Source organism: Bubalus bubalis, chromosome 15 (assembly GCF_019923935.1).
Source record: "Bubalus bubalis isolate 160015118507 breed Murrah chromosome 15, NDDB_SH_1, whole genome shotgun sequence".
NCBI lineage: Eukaryota > Metazoa > Chordata > Mammalia > Artiodactyla > Bovidae > Bubalus > Bubalus bubalis.
In genome coordinates this window covers 12,104,192-12,125,965 of record NC_059171.1, presented here as the reverse complement: position 1 = coordinate 12,125,965, position 21,774 = coordinate 12,104,192, and the positions used below count along the sequence as shown (strand labels likewise).

The 21,774-nt window shown below is 43.1% G+C and overlaps 1 protein-coding gene across 4 annotated transcripts in view; it reads left to right on the top strand.

Annotated features, from left to right (window-relative positions):
- Positions 1 to 21,774, top strand: part of CDH17 (cadherin 17) — an 86,216-nt gene that overhangs the window by 50,230 nt on the left and 14,212 nt on the right. For all 4 annotated transcript variants that reach the window (XM_006076287.3, XM_006076285.3, XM_044928532.1 and 1 more), the window contains 4 exons: positions 249 to 464; positions 4,271 to 4,347; positions 6,724 to 6,915; positions 20,162 to 20,406. In XM_006076287.3, the coding sequence (XP_006076349.2) occupies positions 249 to 464; positions 4,271 to 4,347; positions 6,724 to 6,915; positions 20,162 to 20,406 (730 nt within the window). The remainder of the gene's footprint in view (positions 1 to 248; positions 465 to 4,270; positions 4,348 to 6,723; positions 6,916 to 20,161; positions 20,407 to 21,774) is intronic.

Below are 21,774 nucleotides of genomic sequence, written 5' to 3'. Positions count from 1 at the left end.
ACAGTCCATGGGGTCGCAGAGAATCGAATGCGACTTAGCGACTCACACACACACATGCAGCCAACTAAGACGCTGCTCCACACACTGTACTGCTGGAAAGGTTAGAAGCACCAGCATCAATCTAAGAACTTTATTCTGCTTCTCATGGTTAATTCTAGTGCCTTCTAGGAACCCGATTCTCCACGGAAGCCATTTTTTAATAGGCTAAAAAAATTAATGGACGGGTTTCCTTCTTTCTTTCCCTATAGGAAGCAGTATTGGAACTCTTACTGCTCATGACATGGATGAACAAGACACTATCAACAGTGTTTTAGAATACAGAATTGTGGATCAAACTCCCAAAGTGCCTCAAGATGGACTCTTCCTGGTCCAAGAATACTCTGGAATACTCCAGTTAGTGCTGCAGTCGTTGCGTAAGTGGGACACTCCACAGTACAACCTGACCGTAGAGGTGTCTGACAAAGGTTAGTATCGCTTTCATGGTGTCGAGTGAAAACACTTGTTTTCTTTCTAGCTGTGATTGTTAGGCTGCTCTAATGCCTGGGTGTGTTACAGAGGCTACCATTGAAAAAGGTCTTGCTTCCCACGTAAAACAAGCCCAGAAGCCAACATGGTAACGGCCAGAGTTGCAGCTCAGAAAATGTGATTATGTTTGTCTCCTGAGAAGCAGATGCCCACGAGGGGATTAAATATATAAGGATTTTATTAGGGGAACTGCCTATGAGAAAAAATGGAAAGGGATACAGAGAAGGGTGGAAGAGCCATCACACCTCAATACGAGCCTGACCCTGAGTGAAGGAGGGAAGGAAGGAAAGTGCTGGGGAAACTCCCGGTCAAAGGGAAGTTCGGCAGGGTCATCGGAAGTCTGAGGTTGGCTGTGGAAGGAGTCTGTGGTCTCCAAAAGCAGGCCTACCTTAGCCTGCCTGCCTTGTTCAGGCACTGCTGGGGCAGCCAATGGGAAGCAAGGTCTTGGTGCACACGTGGTGATGGATTTCAGAGCCCGGCAGCATGTTGTCAATTAAGATCCCTGTTGTTAGAAGTTGTTGGCAAGCCTCGTTGTCATGGCCACCGTGATCACAAACAAGAAAGTTAGTTGTATTTCTCAAGTCTCCCTTTCAGACTCAAAGGCTTCTACTGTAGGACTGTGAAGGAACTTTTGGAAAGCTTTGTCTTCTCCTATTAGCTTCTAATTGGCCATTTGACAATATCAGGAAACATTCATCCTTATACTTTATACAATTTCAAAGCAAGTGGTTTTTAATCTTTGCTAAGTCATCACCCTTTGAGAATCTGATGGAAACTATGAATTCCTAAACAAATGCATACGTTCTCAGATAAATTGCACAGACACACAAACATACTCGACCTCAGAGACAGGCCTGTTTTAGGGTCATTAATACTTTTAAGTTAAGAATCTTTCTTCGAGTTAACTGGTCCTGAGTCTTAAAGAAACAAGTAGTTCAGTAATTATGATGCTAGGAAATAGAGATTATATAGGTATGCTGTAGTAAAGAGCATCATTTCACATTGTACTTCAAATTTTTTTTCTTTATCCAGATGTTGAGATACTAAAGAGAACTGAGAGTCCTGGGGTTTACCAGGCCCCCAGAGCAGAATGTTTAAGACATAGTAATTCGGCAAATATAGAGGGCCTAACATAATGCTTAGCATTATGCTAAGAGGTACAATGAAAGTGGGTATAATAAATTATCCCTGTCTGTGATGAGCTGACAATTTCACACCATTAGCCAGCCATTCCTCCAGTGGTTACTGAGCATTTAGCTTGATTGAGGCACCATTCAAGGTACTGGGAAAGCACAAATAAATAAGACCCGGTGTCTGTCCTCAAGGAGCACTTTTTGGTAGAGGAGATGGACAAGTGAATAAATAAATTATAAGGAATATGTACAAGGTAGCCCATGAAAGCAACGAGTGACTCAGTGGAGAGGGAGAGAGACCTAATAGAGATTTCTGGAAGAGGTGTCATTAATCTGACTTTAGATGGATGAATATGACAAGTTACAAAACAGTGTAAAGGCTTATAGAGGAGAAGAAACCCCATGTGCAAATGCATGGAGACCCAAAGCAGTTTAATGCCATAAGAGCATAAAGTGGAAATCAGATGACAAATTGTCTATATACATGAATACATCTATAGACTATATGGACCAGATTATGCAATATATTTATATGTAAATATATGGGTGTATGTGTGTTGATGGAATTAAACATTCAATAGTATACTACAGAAAATTAGTCAGTAGGCTATAATTAGCGTAGTTTTACATAAATTCAGGGAAGTGATTTTATTTACATGAAACCACGAGGTTCACTGCTGGTCCAAATGAGGCTTATGTGGAACAGGCAAGTGGTGAGTTCAGGCCCTGGGACCTCTCCAAATCTCCAGCCATTCTTGCTGTCTACAAATGTCCTGGGGGCTGGACCCAGCTTTAATTAGCATCCACTTATTTATAAGATGGTTATTATTAGGTTACATGCCTGGCCTTGTGTCTGGTGTGTTGAGAACAAGCTCTGGAGCTCGGCAGCCTGAGTGTGTTTGTCAGCATCCCAGGAAAAGCAAGCCCTCTTCAAAGAAGTAACCAAAAAGAGAGTAAAGAAGGGATTATCTGTAAAGCTGTGGGTAGGGGTTATGGGAAGCCAGCAGGAAGTGTGAAGCACAATGGAGTCATTTTTACCCCAAGGTGAGAAGGGCAAGGGAAGGGCCCTTCCCGGAAGGAGCAGGCCCTGGGCCTGGGGCTGTGACTCTAGAGGAAGCTGCTGGCAGTGGGAGCCAGACTCTGACTCTGTGCTCCTGCCCTTCCTCAGACCTCCTGCCAGTGCTCCCCCTGGTAGAGCTCAACTGCTACCCAGAGGGCCAGGATGCCCAGTGATGCTGTTCCTAAGGGCAGCCCCAGGGCACAGAGCAGGGTGAAGGGTGGGGAGCAGACGGAGAGGACTGGCAAGCACGTGGATTCGGATTCTGGCTCGACCACGAGCCAGCTGCAGGGCCTTGGTCAAGTTACCCTTGGCTCCCTCGGTTGTGAACTAAATGAAAATGACAATCATACCTACATCACAGCGTCAGAGTGAAGATGAAATGAGTCACGTAAGCAAAGCACTTAATGCCGCGCCTGATACGCAGAGAGTGCCAGCGGTGTCTGTTAGGATGAGAACCTTGATTTTGTTGCTATCTACATTTTATAAACTGACTACCTCACACTGATTTCAAGTAACATAACCAACCTCTTACACATCTGATAAGTAGCAGAGACAGAATTTCAGTGGTGGGGTTCCAGAGACCAAAGTCTTAGCCATTGTATAATACAGGCTTCATGGCTGGAATATGGAAACCTCAACAAAAGAGCCCATCCTGTTGGTCTTCATGTGGCTATTTTTCTGGGGATCCCATCTCTACCGGTACTCCATGCTCACCTTGGATCCAGGTTGAACTGCTGTCTCTGACTAGGTCTCTGAATTGTCAAACTCACCCCTCAAAGCCACTTTCCAGGATTCTGTGAGCTGCCTCTGGGTAGGCATGCCCTTGGAAGAGGGCTAATTGTATCATGGGCTTCCCAGGTGGTGCTAGGGGTAAAGAACCCGCCTGCCGATGCAGGATATGTAAGAGACCTGGGTAAAATACTGGGTCAGGAAGATTCCCCTGGAGGAGGGCATGGCAATCCACTCCAGTCCTCTTGCCTGGGAAATGCTATGGACAGAGGAGCCTGGCAGGCTATAGTCCAAAAGGTCGCAAATAGTCAGACATGACTGAAGCGACTTTGTACACAGACACACCATTGTACCTTGCCTCTCTCACTTGGGCCTTCCCTTTATGGGGGCAGAAGAGATACAGCACAGTGAGAGCCAGAAGTGTTCAGAGAAGGAAAGACAACCTTCTCGGATGCTCAAAGAAGCTTTCTAGAAGGACAGTTTTGCACTGGGCTTTGAAGGCTACGTAAGTTTCACGAGCCAGAAAACAGAGGCTGCTTCCCAGAAAGCCTGGCTCAGGAACAAGCTCTTACGGAGGAGGAGGCAGGTGGGTGGAGCGGGAAGCCCAGAGGAGCTTCTCCCAGGGTTTTCTTCCGCCCCACCTTGGTGACCTACACGTGGGTGTTGGTGGGGAACAGAGGGCCCCCTTGCTCCGCACATCGCAGGCCAATAGTCAAATTGTGGCGTGGCTGTCTCTGTACTTGCCAAGTGTTTTTCTTGCAGATTTCTGATCTCAATGCATGATTTTCAGTGAAAATTTTTGTGATGTGCTTTTGATTTTCAGACTTCAAGACCCTCTGCTTTGTGCAAATCAACGTTATTGATATCAATGATCAGATCCCCATCTTTGAAAAGTTAAATGTGAGTAGTTGTCTCCTTGTTTTTGCTTTACTTTGTTTCTATTACCTGACCCCTGCTTCTGGGATAAAGACACAAACAGGAGTTAGGGATAATGCCAGATTTAATATCTTAGTTAATGCTCTGCTAGTAAACTCAGGCATCGTCTTCAGTGGAAACCTTCCGGGGACAGTAATGTTCACTGTTATAGTATCTGCGAGCATCTGTTTATAAACTTTTGCCAACAGCTCATTTATTTCAAGGACTGCTTGAAAGCTGTAAGCACAGTCTTTGTCAAATTGAGATGAATCGAGTGGCTGCTTGCAGTTTGCCTTTATATATTTTGTGTGTGTAGGACAATAAATAGATTATTGCTAGGTTCTCAAACAAGAATTTTTTGACAAAATTTAAAATCTGGCAAAATATTGGCAATTTAAACTCACCTTGCATTAATTGAATAAGAATCCAGTAGTCATATACAGATGTGAGAGTATCTGAAGGCTGAGTGCCCAAGAATTGATGCCTTCGAACTGTGGTGCTGGAGAAGACTCTTAAGTGTCCCTTGGACTGCAAGAAGATCCACCCAGTCAATCCTAAAGGACATCAACCCTGAATATTCATTGGAAGGATTGGTGCTGAAGCTGAAGCTCCAATACTTTGGCCACCTGATGCAAAGAGCCGATTCATTGGAAAAGACCCTGATGTTGGGAAAGATTGAAGACAGGAGGCGAAGGGGATGACAGAGGATGAGATGGTTGGATGGCATCATCAACTCAGTGCAAACACTGGGAGACGGTGAAGGACAGGGAGGCCTGGTGTGCTGCACGCAGCACATGGGGCTGCAAAGAGTCGGACATGACTGAGCAACCGCATAACAACAACAACAAAGGCGAAGACAAAGCTAACCTCTGGTTTATGCCAAAAGAATGTGCTCAGGACACTTGCAAAAAAGAGAAGAACTGGGCAGAAAGAGCAGGAGAAAAAAGATCAGTTGACTATATCAAGAAGAATTCAAGCTAATTTACTGGTAATGTGGGCTTTGAACTTGGCAGTAGTTTTATCATTGCTTCCCTTAAAATGGATGCCTCTATTTATTTATTTTGGAGGAGGAGAAGCTGTTTTGACTAGATAGTTATGTTTGAAGTCAGTGATGAGGCAGCCCCGAGCCTTGTGATGATGTTCATAAATCAAAATAAGGATAAAGCTGTGACAAAGAAAGGGAATTGATTTACAGGAGGGTTTGCAGAGGTAAAAAGTTTGACAATATAACTTGTGTAGCAGGCACTGAGGTTAAGTGAGCATGAGATGAAGAGCCTGTCTCTTCTCTGTCTCCATTCTCTTGGGTATTCGATCTTTTCTGTATGTTATAGTCTCCTCGCATTACATCTAGACAGTGCTTTTAGACTGAGAACAAGAGTTCTGCTTTAGGAATCTCAGAGCTTGGAAAGGCAAACAGGGCTCTAGAAAGTAGGAGTCCACTTCTTTTGCTGTTATGGTCCACTCCTGGACCCTGCCTATTATCGTCTTCATGATCGTGATGCCAAGAGACATGACCTGGGGGATTTTCAGTGGAGGAGTGAGAGATTAACAGCACCTGCTTTGGAGGTGGACAAGCATGGATTTGAACCCCAATTCTGTGACCAACTAGCTGTGTGGAGTGGGTTTCACCTCTCCAGTCTTTTGCTTCTCTGTCACATGGAGGTGATAACACAGCTATGTAGTAGGGCATTTTGTCTTGCTGCTTACCTTTTTGAGCACTTATTATGTGCTAGGCATTCAGAGTTTTTATATGTATTATCTCTGCAAATCCAGACAGAAAATATAAAATAGCTTCCATTTTTATTATGTCCAATGGACAGAGGATGAACCTGAGACTTTAAAAAATCAGGTTACTTATTTCAATTCACCCAGGTAATAAGTGGCAAGCCTAGGATTCATACTGAGGCCATTTGACTCCAAAGTTCAGGCTCTTAACAACTATTCTGATTGATTAAGAATTAATTAAAATGATATATGTAAAGTGCCTGTGACATTGTAGGTACTCGATACATAGGAGCTATTTATCTGTCTCATTACTAACAACTATAATGATAGTTACTAAATATATTGGTTAATGGTAGTTATTAAATATATTGGATGTGGGTGGGAGAATCTGTTTTAGAATCCGATCAGTCGCTCTCTGAGAGGCTCTTTCTTGGTATAACGGATATCAGTCTACAAGTGTGACTGATGTCAAAAGCAACTGCAACCTACTCATCAACGGGAAAAACATGCTTGGTAAGTATTGATGTAAACGATGACTTGTGTCCATTCTGAAACCAGAGGCAAGTTTTCTCGTTGATAATTGTGCTTGATGACAATGGACATTCTCACTGTTTCCTCCCCCTCTTTCCTTCTTAGTATGGAAACCTAACTTTCCCTGAAGACACAGCTGTGGGATCTGTCATCTTAACCATCCAGGCCACAGACGCTGATGAACCACATACTGGGAGTTCTAAAATCCTGTATCGAATTACACAGGGAGACAGTGAGGGACGTTTGGAGATTGAAACAGATCCCCAAACCAATACTGGATACGTCAAGCTTAAAAAGGTAAATCGCCCATTGAATGGAATTTGTCTTTTTCATAGATTAGTTTCCTTAGGACCATTCAGGGACCTATAAGCAGATGAATTGGCAGTGACCTCTCAGGCACGTGATGGACTCCTGGAACCCCCTCAGTCATTCCTGTCCTCGTGAAAGACAGAGGCCGGGATTCTTGCTCTGAGTCTGTCACTAGCTGACCAAGTAACCTTTGCAGAGGGAGGTAGGATTTTCATAAAAATTATAGAATGAATCGTTTTTAGTATTAGTATATCCCATGCAATAATTGGGAAATGCTTTTACTAAAAAATCGCTTACTTTTATCTGAAATCCAAATTTAACCAGGCATTCTTTATTTTTATTGACTAAATCTTGGGCAAGGTAGTGCTCAGGGCTTTATTTTTCCCTTTGCAGGTGTGGGATATGAGACTAGATGAATCCCATGAACCCTTTAGGATGTAGGCTGTTTATTCTAGTGGACCAGCCATAGGTTCCTCTTTTTAATAATGACTGGAGGTTGGTAGGTCTCCTTTAATAGGCAAGTTATAATAAATAAATTTATTCTCTCATACCTTCTTCCCTGCCCACTCCTTACATTCATCTTTTACGATGCTGCTGAGTCCACTGGCTCTTGCTTCATCTCTCCCTTTGTAAGGACTGGGTAGCCTGGAAGCCAAAATCTTGATGACCCTGATACTTGCTTCTTTATACAGGGTCTTCCCATTCTTCACTCAATCTACTCCTATCCCCTACTGTATACACCTGAAGTTTGGCCCTTTCCTCCCTGGCTGCCTCATTTATGCATGTAAACTGTGTATCAGATGACTCAACAGGAAGCGGCACTCAATGTCGTCCAATATCTTTAGAATGAAAAGAGATCAGAGTTACAGCAATAGAGACTCTGCAGACATGGTTGAATGCGGAAAGTGTGTAGTACAGTGTGTGGGAGGCTGCATCAGAAAGCTCTGAAGGAAAGTTTTGACCCAGAATAAAGGTAGAAACTGAAAATGAAGACAAAAGAAAATAATTTTACAGAAAATGGATAGAAGCATGGGGGGAAAAAAGTGCTGGTGCTGAAGGAAACTCTGGAGCAGAATCTCAGAATTTTGGTATCGTTCTGACCACACACCCCGCCTGTGACAAAGGGCCTCACTGGGTTTCAGCTGCAAGGTTTGTGCATGGACCTACTTAAGCAGCAGTATTTTGTGTGAGTCTGACCTTTGAAAAAGGTGCCGTTACATCTTCCCCCTCTATTCATGGCTGCCTATATGGACACAAAAACCCAGAAGGAAAGGTCAGGGCCCCGAGTTTGCAATGGGTGGTCGAGGTGGCAGGCCTGGTCCTGGGGCAGGAGGCGGGGGCAGATAGCTTCCATCCTTCCCCAGGACCAGCACCCTCTAGGTGTCTAAGAGAAGATAAAGGCTTGTCCATCTCAGTATGAACGTCAGTAACTTTTCATGGTGGCTTGTTGTGAACTAATGTAAGTTGATTTGACCATCTGTGGCTAACGGGCATCTATAGGGAACAGTTGGTAACCTTGATGATCAGCAGTAGGTGAAGGCTCTAATTTTCTTCCCACACCTTCCTTAACATGAGAGGGTGTGTTCCAGTACAGCGGGCCTCTGGCTAAAGTCTTGGTCACATCCTTATTTTGTTTGTGGTTATATGCCAAGTGTCCAGAATATTTGCACATAGTGGAGGTTCAATAAATCTTGGTTGCCTGAATACATAGTTCGTCCCATGTGCAATTAATAGCAAGCAGGTTTGAAAACCAGCATCCAGCTTGTGCTTTCGGCTTTCGGCTTGTGCTGTCCTGGCTCTCCGTCCCTCAGGCGCTGTAATCATTGTAGCCTAGAGACAGGATTCATCTGACTGTCCACAGAAAAGGTGACGATAGACCCGAACTGGAGTCCTGGAACTCTGAAGGGTATAAGCTGCTGGGCCAGCCAGATGCTACGTTCTTCTTCAAGAATGTATTTTTCCACCAAATTGCATGTCTTGAATACCACTGATATCACAAAAACCTCTTTCCAAGATCACTTTGCTAATTAACAAGCCTTCTATGCAGCTTGAGACAGTGCTAGCTCAGAGCCTGTAGCAGCTGCCTCTGGGGCGTGGCTCTGATCGGGGTCTTTCAAATGCTAAGCCAGCCCAGAGGTGTGGATCCCTGACCAGGATGCACTGATGTCAGCCAACCGCCCCTCGGGTGTGTGTCCTTGCCATGACAGATGTGTTCATGCAGTTTTCAGATTTTTAAACTTAGACTCTACTATGTGGTTTCTCTGTTGGCTCAGTGGTAAAGAACCTGCCTGCAATGCAGGAGATACAGGAGGCATGGGTTCGATTCCTGGGTCAGGAAGACCCCCTAGAGGAGGGTATGGCATCCCACTCTAGCATTCTTGCCTGGAGAATCCCTTGGACAGGGGAGCCTGGTGGGCTACACGTCCACAGGGTCACAAAGAGTCAGACATGACAGAAGCGACTGAGCACGCACGCATGTGGTTTCTCACGCATAGCTTAGTTAGCCTTACTTCTAATTCCCTCCTCATTAAGCCTTCCATTGCTTCAGAACCATTGTATTGGTCATTTAAAAAAAAATTTTAATCCCAATGTTAAACTATCACGGTCCTATCAGCACCTGTTCACCTGAATTAAATGTGCAAATGAAAGTGAACGTCACTCAGTGGAGTCCGACTCTTTGCGACCCCATGGACTATACAGTCCATGGAATTCTCCAGGCCAGAATACTGGAGTGGGTAGCCTTTCCCTTCTCCAGGAGGTCTTCCCAACCCAGGGATCGAACCCAGATCTCCCCCATTGCAGGCAGATTCTTCACCAGCTGAGCCATAAGGGAAGCTCAAGAATACTGGAGTGGGTAGTCTATCCCTTCTCCAGGGGACCCTCTGGACCCAGGAATCAAACTGGGGTCTCCTGCATTGCAGGTGGATTCTTTACCAACTGAGCTATGAGGGAAGCCCTAAATGTGCAAATGGCAACAGGTAAAATTCACCAAGGAGCGCACACTCCACAACTGAAGCCCCTTTCGCTTCATGAAGCACTTTTGCACATACTTCTTTGCCTCTCAAGCTGATCCCAAGGGAGGCATAAACAGTCCCATCATCCAGCTGAGGTTCAGGCTCACGAGTTACAGTCAGCCCCTCTGCTAGATGAAGGAGCTGGGAACTTGACCCCTGGCTTCTGACTCCTTTCAGGAAAGGACTGCTATGGCAGCCTGGGATTGCCATGTACTAGTTCTGCGACCTTGACGCAAATGTTGTAACCTCTCAGACCTCAGTTTTCTGATCTGAAAACCTAAATTGGTGGAACCTTCTTGATGAGGATCCTGGAGGATTCAGTGCAAAAATACACACATAACTTTTAAGATGTGTGAGGGCAGAAGCTAGGACTCTGGCTGTGGACAGATGAGACGTTTTCTCTTCTTGCCAAGGGGGCCAAACTTGCCCGATCCCAGAGTGCCCTCTGGGGACAGCTGACTCTGGCTCTCTGACTCTGGGGGGAGGGAGGGGGCCTGGAAATCAGTCTTCTTAGCAAGTGCCCTGCGAAGGCTTTCTCCTCTACTCTTGAGTAATCACTGCACTTCAGGGTGGATACCAGGTGTGTGGAAAGCCCAGCCTGGTGTCCTACAGTGTAACTCAATTATGACACTTGTCTGTTGGGAGACAGCATCCGACCCCCCCAGGTTAAGGGCTCAGTTCCACTCTCCCACCCCACTTCAGAAGCCAGTAGCAAGTCCCAGGTTGTCACCTGTTCTTCTGACTGACTGGCTATACATCAGAGGTTCACGACTCCCTCCTTAAGTTCCAGCATTTGCTAGAACAGCTCACAGAGCGCATGGAAATGTATTTACCAATGTATCATGTAATAAAGGATATGATGAAGGATCCAGCGGAGCAGCCAGATGAAGAGATAGATGAGGTGAGGCCTGGGAGGACCCCGAGAGCAGGAACTTCTGTCTCATGGAGTTGAGCTGTGTGTCACTTCCCTAGCTCGTGGATGTGCTCACTAACCCAGAAGCTCTCTGAATGCCTTACTCTGGGGATGTTTATTGAGGCTTCATCATGTAGACATGATTGATCATGAACTCAGTCTCCGGCCCCTGTGCCCTTCCTGGGAGGTGGAAGGGGTTGTGCTGAAAATCCCAAGCTTCTAACCATGCCTTGGTCTTGGTCTGGTAACCTGTTCCCGTCCTGGTTACCAGGAGACACCAAGAGTCACCTCATTAGAACAAAAGGCGTCCCTATCACCCAGGAAATTGCAAGGGATTTAGGAGCTCAGTGTCAGGAACCAGAGGAAAAGACCAAGATATACTTTTTATGTGAATTCATATGCCCCAAGTGATGCTTGGGAATAAACACGTTTTAGAACTGCTGTCCTCCCTGTCTTTACCGCCACCCTGAGCTCTGGCCTATTGAGTGATAGATCAACATATTCTTGAGACCAAGCAGGTATCAGGAGCGAGGAAGGCTATTTCTCTGAGCCCTGCCAGACTCATCAATAACTCTCCTGAAATTGAAATTCAGAGGTTTGTTTTGGCTTTAATTTTTTTTTTTTTTTGATACAAATTTTGTCACTTCTTCATTATGGCTGGTCCTTTTGAATTCTCAGTACATGATGCATTTTTAAGCAGCTAGAATATCATGTGGAAAGCTAATGTGCATTTTTTTCTTATCACTGATTATTGATGAAAATGTTAAATGTCCCTGGTCTCAGCTCCTTTCCTTCAGCACTTTATCTCTGCTTCCAGGTTGAATCTAAATCATGGGGTTGACCTTTCAAGCAGTCATGTACGGAAGAGGGATTGTGGCATAAGTGGGTGTTTTCTGCCTACCTGATGAGTAAGGTCATGAGGGTCTCTTGACTTGACTCTGCAGGCATAGCCCTGTGTAGTGAAAGACAGGGCACATGGTTTGACAAAGCCTGTTCTTGATTAAACTCTGCTGGTTATCACTTGCTAATTTTAGTATCTTCCATTTCTAATTTTTTCCTGGAAAATGTGGTTCCGTGTGGTTTCCTGGTGTGAAAGTTAAGCAGACTGACTGATAGCAAGCTGTTACTTCCATTCAGTAAGGGTTGAAGGAATACTGACACCCTCTCCTAACAGGCCTCCCTGCCCTGGTCAGATTGGCTCAAATCCACCCCTCCCCTAGCGCCTCCCAGAGTTAACTTCCTCCAATACAAGTTCCACCTTGTCAGTCTTGTGCTCGCCGCCTCTCTCTGTTCATCAAGGATCAGGTCCCAGCTTCCTAGCTTGACGTGTATCGTCTTCTCCATCACCTCTCTCTTCTCTCAGGTCACACATTCTGTCCTGCTAACTCCCGCTGCTCCTTATTTGCAGGTACACCATTTCGTTTCTGTATCCCTCACCTCTGGTTTCTGTATCTCTCACCTCACCTCACCCTCACCTTTCCGTGAAAGGATCGGAAAGCCAGGGAGGGGACTTAGGACCTGTTTGATATAAGGATGAGGTGTGTGTCCTCTGCCCGAGCTCACAGAGTGCTGTGCTGCTTGTCTGAGCCTGGTCTTGGCTTGACCCACAAGGAACAGATTGCCGCATCCTTGGTCCACATGGCGGGCTTGCTCTGGGGGCTGTTGGCTTCCTGCTTCATCTACCAGACTTTTAGTTTGACGACCCTGCCCTCCTCCCCTGAGATGATGGGTGGATCCCTGGGAGTCAGACGCTCCAGCATGCACACATCTTTTCCCAACTCCCCTGGGTGGGAAGCCCTATCCCACCATGAGGTCTTGACCAAGAGGTCATCATGGGGTCATACCCTGTAGGCACTGGATGCTTATTTCTATGAAAATCCTCTCTTTTTACATCTCAGCTGGATTACAAAATTTTATATCCTGCATTTTAACAAGAGCCGATTCATTCTCAGATGACCTTGAGTCTTTACACATAATTCTTTCTCATTCATATGAGGAAATTTTCTATCTTACTTCCTTTTGAGCTAGTAATTGGGTTGCGATATTGTGTGTGTTTGTGTGTTCATGGAGGAGAGGGTTTCTAAAGAGTGAAGATTTTCTCCAGAATCTCTTTCCCACTGGAGCCTGCAAGGGCTTGAGAAGGACCAAGACCTTCTCATTTTTGTATTTCCTAATGGGTATACTATGCACACTGTTTGTCAGGGAAGTGATGAGAAGCAAAGAATACAATACAGTTCCTCTTCTCAGACAGCTCATGGCCAGTAAGGATCTGGAATAGAGAAGCAAGCAATTAGGATCCTGAGTTAAGTCCTATAAGATTACAGAAGGCATGGAGCTCATCTATTTGGGGATACAGAGTGGGATTTGGGGAAGATGGTATGCAGAGAACAGCACTGAGCCAACTTTTGACTGATGGGGAGAATTTTTTCAGATGTTGAGGGAAGAGCAGGCTGAGCTAATGCAGTCATGTGTCAGCTTTTCTTCTTTATGAAAGGAAAATACCATTTTTGTTTAACTGATGAGAAACTGATGTAAACTAAAGTTAAAGAACTGACAGCTTCCCAAGAGATCCTGGGTCCTCCAGGCCTGGAAGAGTGAATAAAACAGGGCGGTTCCCAGAATCTATAATGTGCTTTTTGAGCTTTTCTCTGGTTCTTTCATCTTTTTGAGGTCATGGGTACCTTCGAGACTCTGACAAAAGCTACATAACCTCTCCTGATGAAAAAATTCATGTATGCACAAACATAAAAAATTCAATGGAGTAAGTTTAAGGATCAAATTGGCTTTATTAAATAATTCATAAGTCAAGTGTCATTCCATTTAGCAAATAGAAAGGAGCTCTACCAAGCTGTAGAAAAGGAAAGATTTTTAAAGGTAGAATGGGAGTGGAAAAAGGAAATTATTGGCAAAGAATGTCTTGTTTCAGACAAGGTTGCCTTCCTAAAAGGAACAAAAGGGCCTACTGGGTTGATTACCTCACTAGGGCTGACCAGATTCAAGACTGACTGGTTAAAGTTGCATTCCTGGGGCAGGGATTGAGAATGCAATAAGTCAGGTATTAAGTTTTGTTGCTGACATGGGGTTTGGCACAAGTGATTCTATTTTGGGCCTGCTGTTTCTTTAAAGTGTGTGCATGCTCAGTTGTGTCTGACTTTTTGCAACCCCAAAGAGCCCAACTCTTTGTGGACTGTAGCCCACGAGGCTTCTCTGTCCATGAGATTCTCCTGGCAAGAATACAGGAATGGGTTGCCATTTCCTTCTCCAGGGGATCTTCCCAAGCCAGGAATCGAACCCATGTCTCCTGCGTCTCCTGCACCACAGGTGGATGCTTTACTGATGAGCCACCGGGGAAGCCCTTTAACAGTTTCCCCATTTTGATCAGATTCTCACTTATCTGAGAAATGTGATAAAAACTTGAAGCATTAAATGCCACTATCAGATACTGCTCTTTAGTTCTTTCTTCTGTTGATCTTCTGTGTGATATTCACAGGTCATAATGGTTTTTTTTTTTTTTTTTTTTTTTTTTTTTTTTTTTTTTTTTTACTTAATCCCTGTGATATTCACAGGTGTCAACTGCAGGTTTAGAGTTTTTAAGTTGGTTATTCTTTCTGTCCCCTTTCTGATGTTCTTAGTCTTAGTGAGACTTGGTAGTGAGTGCTTGTGAGCATGTATTTAAAGCTTTTGAGAGAATGCAGCACATGAGAGAGAGTACTCTGATTCTAACAAGCAGGATAATTCCTTGTGTTTGGAGTGTACCTTTGAGCCATGGCCCCCAAGACCCAAACCAATCAAATGCAAATAATTCAAAGAAAGATTCCATGGCAGAAGTCATCCTTTGAAGGCAAGTGGCTTGTTCAGTGATCTGATGATCCTGAATTTCTGCTGCCCCGAAAGCGTTCTGCAGGTACAGCAGGTGGTGTTGGCTACAGCATAGACATCTCCTGCTCACCTGAAAGAGAATCAAGGGCTATCTTATATCAAGAACAACTTTGGCCAGAAAGTCTTAAGATTTTTGTTGGGCAGCTATTGCTCTAACAGTGAATTTTTCAATATTTTCAAGAATTAAGGAAAGGTTCCTAATCATATTCTGGTTTACATGCACTCTTAACCAAGGAGGGCTTCCCTGGTGGCTCAGACGGTAAAGAATCCACCAGCAAATCGGGAGACCTGGATTCTATCCCTGGGTTGGGAAGATCCCCTGGAGAAGGGAAAGGCAACCCACTCCAGTATTCTGGCCTGGAGCATTCCATGGACTGTATAGTCCATGGGGTCTCAAAGGGTCAGACACGACTAAGCAACTTTCACTTCACTTCACTTAAGAAGAATGCACCGGCTAAAGAAAGGGAATCCTGAGTCATGAATACGTCTTGACAATTCCTTTCTAACTCATTTACTGATGTAAATCCAGGGAGTTCAACCAATGAGGTATCTCAGTTGATTTGTGAACACTCAGGGGCGCAGTTAGATAACCTAGGAGACATTGCCTGATGACAATGTACCAGCCGTCTAGGTACATACAGAGAATGATAACCATCACAGACAAAGATAAATGCTGTCAGGACACAAATTGCTTCCATCGAGGCAGCACTGTTAGTGGGTTCACTCATAGGGATAGTTAGTTGTATACGCCTGTTCAAGTTAGATGTCAGTTAGGTTTTCTCCCTGCCCCAAATCCTAGTTGTTTTAAATTTCAGAGGCTGCCTCCCTTAGCGACGGCCTGGGAGATACAGATGGTGGTTTACCTTTCCAGGCCAATGCCAGAGTGAAGGAAAGGGAAGGGAAAAAGAGAGAGTTTCATGTTCAGCTGAAGTATGAAGTGTTGATCTGATGTCCTGGAAGGGAGCATCTACCGCACTGTCAGCTGCCTCTCTTCCTACTCAATCTGATTTGGAGATTCAGTATTTTTATAAGACCAGATGTCCGGTGGACCCCTCTTCAGCTGTGAGATGTGTATCTAAGGTTTAAGACTCTAAAGTTTGGCTGCCGTGTGGGGAGTAAGGAGGACCGGGCAGATCCCTTCCAAGGAGGTTCAAGGGCAGTCTTTGTTCTCACCAATTCCAATTCAGAAAGGTGGGAGACACCTGAAACATTAGCTTGGAGAGTTGTAGCCGGATATTTGAGGAAACTAGAAAAATTCAGGATCCAGTCCAGTTTATGGGTATATGTGTGCATGCTAAGTTGCTTCAGTCACGTCCAACTCTTTGCAACCCTATGGACTATACCTCGCCAGGCTCCTCTGTCCATGGGATTCTCCAGGCAAGAGTCCTGGAGTGGGTTGTCATGCCCTCCTCCAGGGGATCTTCCTGACACAGGGATCAACCCTCATTTTTTGTCTCCTGCATTGGCATCGGGTTCTTTACCACTAGCACCACCTGGGAAGCTGAGACTAATGTGCTATGCTGTGCTTAGTCACTCAGTCATGTTCGATTCTTTGTGATCCCATGAACTATAGCCTGCCAGGCTCCTCTGTCCATGGGGAATGTAAAGGTTCAAATAGAATTTTTCTCTCTACAATTATTCCTGCTTTTTAAAAAATTCTTTATAAGGATAACCCCAGTAAAGTAATTTTTTTTGCATTAAATTTGGCTTGATTATTTACATAAGCACAGCAAGAATAGTGATTGACCATGTAAGCTCATCAGAGAAGGCAATGGCAACCCACTCCAGTACTCTTCCCTGGAAAATCCCATGGACAGAGGAGCCTGGTAGGCTGCAGTCCATGGGTCGCTAGAAGTCGGATATGACTGAATGACTTCACTTTTACTTTTCACTTTCATGCATTGGAGAAGGAAATGGCAACCCACTCCAGTGTTCTTGCCTGGAGAATCCCAGGGATGGGGAAGCCTGGTGGGCTGCCGTCTATGGGGTCGCACAGAGTCAGACACGACTGAAGTGACTTAGCATAGCATAGCATGTAAGCTCATGCTGGAATCTTCAAAGCAAAGTACTCTCTGAGTCTATACACATCTCTCTCAAATGTGACAATCCAGTCCAAGCCTTAGCAATGTAATCAATGTTTCCAAATGTGTTCCATTATGAGGAGAACAGATTCTTATTGAACATATGTGAATGACTATCTATATTGCCATGAAAAGAATATATTGAGAGTTTCTGAATTCTGGAAAGATCACCTAGAAAAAAAATGTCATTTTTGTTTAAAAAGGTATGCTTTATCGATTGCTGTAAGTCATAGATTACTTAAAAGAAAACATTTCTTTAAATCTGGAAAAACAAAACATTAAGAAATATGTACTGTATTAGAACAGAAAGTCATACAAATTATAATCAACCTCCTCAGTTTATTTAGTTCAATGTAATTAATACTGGCTCTATTTTAATCTAGTTTTTCTGTTATTCTGGAATTCTTATCCAGTTTAGTTTTATGATTTTAAAATGATCAGATATTCTAGAATACCTGTCAGAGCCCTTTTTATGGGTTTCTCTGAAGATGAAATAGTTTTGTAGGAATACTTTTGCAAAAGCATCAGAATAAAATAATTAGCTATCTGTAAATGACAAAATTCTTAAAATGTCCATTATTAAATATCTGATAAGAATTCATTGTAATGGAATTGACAAGAAAATTTGGTAATTTTTGCAATGCGTAATGTTTAAGATAATTAGAATTATGACTGATAACATCATACCAGAAAATAATAGATTTCCAGGAATTTTGTATAATTTCTATAACATTTACATACCTATGTAAATATAACATAAAGAAGGTTTGGACTTCCCTAGTGGCCCAATGGACTTGGGTTCGATCCCTGCTCTGGGAAGATTCCACACGACACATTAAAACCATGCACAACAACTGCTAAAGCCCATGCACTTTAGAGCCCATGGTTTGCGTGAGAAGCCTGAGGACGGCAACTAGAGAGTGGCCCCCGCTCGTTGCAACTAGAGAAAGCCTGTGTGCAATGAAGACCTGGTGCAGCCAAAAATAAATACATTTTTTTAAAAAAAAGAAAAAAGCCTGAACACTCAAATCATTAAAAAAAAAAAAGGCTTAGTATTACTTGTTTGACAAAGTTTTCCATGTAATTTAACATATCAAATAATCTTAATTAGTGGAACATCTCTCTTTTTATAAGGAGAAAGAAAATGTCTTTTCTGATTTTTCCAAAGTACTTCTGGAAAATCCCAAAGTTATTTCCAGGTCAAAAAGACTTCACTTATAATTTGATTTTGGGAAGTTCTGTCAAAAAATTCAAAAGATTTGGACACAACTAAAAAGGATCACAGATCATTATGAAACAATACTTAATTATCCACTTAATTATTTCAAGAGCAAATGCAGTAAGTTACATACTTCTGAGCCAAACTTTGCTTTTCTAATATTGAGACAACTCAGTTTACTTAAATAATCAAAGAGTTGATAATAAAGATATAAAACACAAAAAATTATTTTGATAAAACACAAAGTCTTTGCTTTCTAAATAGATTGTTTTAAAGATAAAAACTTTTCAAATTTCTCATAAAGAGTAGATCTTTTTTTATTAATAGATCTAATAAAATTTGTCCTTTTAGCAGATGAAAGAAAATTAAGTTTTAGCTTTACATAAGAATATTCTTGTAATAACAATTTTTTTAGCTAATTGACCGCACAGGATTTCCTCTTTTTTCCTCTTTTTCTTTCTTTCATTCTTCTTTATTTTCTATGTCCATAGTTTTTCCTTATTTTTTTTCCTTCCTATTTTAAAATAACTAGAGAAAAAAAACCACTTTTATTTCCCTCAACAAAATATATTGCCATACCTCATACTCTTTTTAACAAAACAAAACAAAAAAGCCTCCAAAACAAAAAATACATCCTATTCTCCTTGCATACACAATTAATTCTTATTGTCTTAAATTACATGAGTGACTGAGCTTGCACACGTTAGAATTCTTAACACTTAGAAGCCTTAATTTATAGTGAATACTTGCTAAGCAGTTATGAACTGTTACCCTAGCATTCTTTAGACTAGCAAATTCATGAATACATTTCATAATTTTTAGAAAAATATGCTTCCTCATAGTAAACATTTTTAATGTGGCACTAGCCATATATACTAATAGATCCAAATATCTTTAGTTCCTCTGCAAAAGGAAACCAAAGTGGGTAAAATCTATGTTCAGTAATTAATGTTTTAGTGTTTTATCTTACTTAGAAGTGATCTAGATGTTCAGTGAACTTCTGTGGAGGGGAGCAGTAGGAATTACATCAGTCCTGTAGTCTTTTTTGGATACCTTTTATATCTCTAATTTTTTATCAGGCTTTTGCAATGAAATTTTCAATGAAACTATTTTGGAATTTTGAAGTATTTTGGAGGCTTCTTCATGCCAATTAAAATAGATATTCCTTGCTTTTAAGTGCTCTTCTTAAATGCTCTTGTCTAATTGGAACATTCCTCTTAATGGCCATTGTAATTCCCCTTAAGACTGACAGCAGTTTGCTAGGAACCTTAGCTGCGTTCGGAGTTCAACCTCCATTTCTTTCTGTTCAGCCATGTTTGGGGCCCCAGTTTGATGTTACCAACGCCAAGTTCTCATGCACAAAATTCTAGGTTGTCTTTAGTAAGGTTTTGGCCATTTTGAGGGGTAGGTATTTATAGTTTCTGAGACAGTTTTTAGATGTAAAATGAGCAGGTATGCTCTAGTTTATGCTAACCTCTCCCACCCACCAAGAGTTTAAGTTCTTTTATTTTGAAATGCGAATCCTGAGGTTTCTGGGAAATCATTCTCCATACAATCTGGTTGCTGTTTAGCTGCTGCTGTGTGCAGCTCTTCAACCCCATGGTCTGTAGCTGCTTCAGCTTCCTCTGTCCATGGGATTCTCCAGGCAAGAATACTGGAGTGGGTTCCCATTTCCTTCTCTAGGGGATTCCCTGGACCTAGGGATTGAACTTGCATCTCCCGTATTGGCAGGTGGAATTCTTTACCACTGAGCCACCAGGGAAGCCCCACACCATGTGGAAATCTCTGTATAAGCATTTCCCAGTGACTTCTGAGAACTGTCTTGAGAGAATCAATAAATTTCTGATGAATGAATGAATTATCCCAGGATTAAATAAATTGGAGGAGTGCTGTATTGATTCCCTCTTCTGGGAGAGTCAGAACACACATTAGCATATTCAAAGTCCTGGTAAGTCCTGTAGCAAAAGCTTCTCCATGGCTCTGCTATCCAGAGAAAAAGTTTTTGCTGACACTAGATTAAGAACGGATGCTCTGTCAGAGCTTTTTTTAGGGCGCCTTGGGGAGGGGGCGGATTTTAAGGGACTTAATTATCCCCCAATTGATTTTCCTTCTTTTTCCCCCTGTACAGCCTCTTGATTTTGAAACAGTAGCCATTCATAATATTGTAGTCCAAGCAGAAAATCCTGAGCCTCTGGTGCCTGGTGTACAGTATAATGCCAGCTCTTCTGCTACCTTCAGACTGATGGTGACAGACGTGAATGAGGCCCCGCAATTTTTCCAACAAGTATCTGAAGCAAAAGTCAGTGAGGCTGTGGTTAAAGGCACAAAAGTGGGCAACATGACTGCCAAGGATCCGGAAGGTCTGGACGTCAGGTAGAGAGGAGCTGTGCTGGGAAGCTTGGCTGGGTGCTGTAGTCACGGCCCGTGGGAGGAGGAAGGGCTGGGGGGCGGGTGGGCAGAGAAGCTGGCCTGACTTGAAGGCTCTCCCCTAAAGTAAGTTACTACATAACTTACTGTATGTAACTTACTGCCAGGGATCTGAAGCTGTGTCCCAGTGTGCTTGGTGAATCTGCCCTTGGTTTTGGCAGGCGCCAGTCACCTGGGGGGCATTGGGGAGCATCCAGACTTGGGAGTGGGAAACAGGTCAGATTCCAGCCCAGCCTGCCTACTGCAGTCCCAGCTGAGCAGTCCAGGAGGTGGGGCTGGAGACCCGGCTGCCCAGAGGTAGGCTCTGTGTCTGGACCAGTCACAGGGCCAGGGTCCGGAGACAAGCTCCAGCTCCTGAGGCAGACGGGCGTTCTAGACAGCAAAATAAAGCAGAAACCTGATGGGGTGGACTCAGCCACCTGAGAGGGTGAAGGGAACCTTCTCCGTGAGGAGATCTTCAGAGCAGGTCCAGGGGAGCTCAGCCCTGGAAAGGTAAGTACGTGGGCTAAGATGGTTAGACAAGATGTGTAAGTATTTCCATTTTAGTAGTTCTCATTTGTTTTTCAGGGTGATAGAACCCACACAGATTTTCCTTAAATATATGCAACAATAATCAAATTTTCCAAGATAACAGATGTATGTGTATACATCCATGTCTGTATCAATATCTATAACCTTCTTAAGATCATCTCGTTAATAAGCCCAAGGACAGGACTTGAACCTGAATCTTTTGTTTCTATTGTATAACATCAGCTCTACTGTCCATGGCATGACAAATATTTTAGTATGGCTTAAAACCCATGCAAGTGATTATGAATGCTATGAATGACAATTCCTTAAGTGTCTCTAAATATTTGAGGGGAGTCTTGCCTCCCACTGAGTGATCCTTTTGGTACCTGGAATCAGTTTCAAGACGTTTTTCTGATTGTCTGTTGGAATAAAGTTCCCACCTACTATTTTACACTGCAAGCACTTATCAACTTTCACAAAGACAAATAAGAGAAAGGAAAGAAGAGATGTGTTGTACTGGATGGTTAGTGTAGATACTACTCTGTACATCAGAGTCACTAATCGTGATGGGGCACAAAATGTTCCTGATTTTACAACAGTTTACTCTTTAACAAATGCTTCCATCTCCTTCATGAGAATGCCATGAGAAAGTCATTAGTCAAGGGCAAGTGAGTAAAAATTTGAGTTTATGAGTGGAGAAAACAAAGTCATTTAAGAACATTCCTCAGATGTTCATTCTCTTATCTGAGGAAATGATGTGATGTATGTACTATTAAGTTAAAATCAGGAAGATGAGTAAGAAAG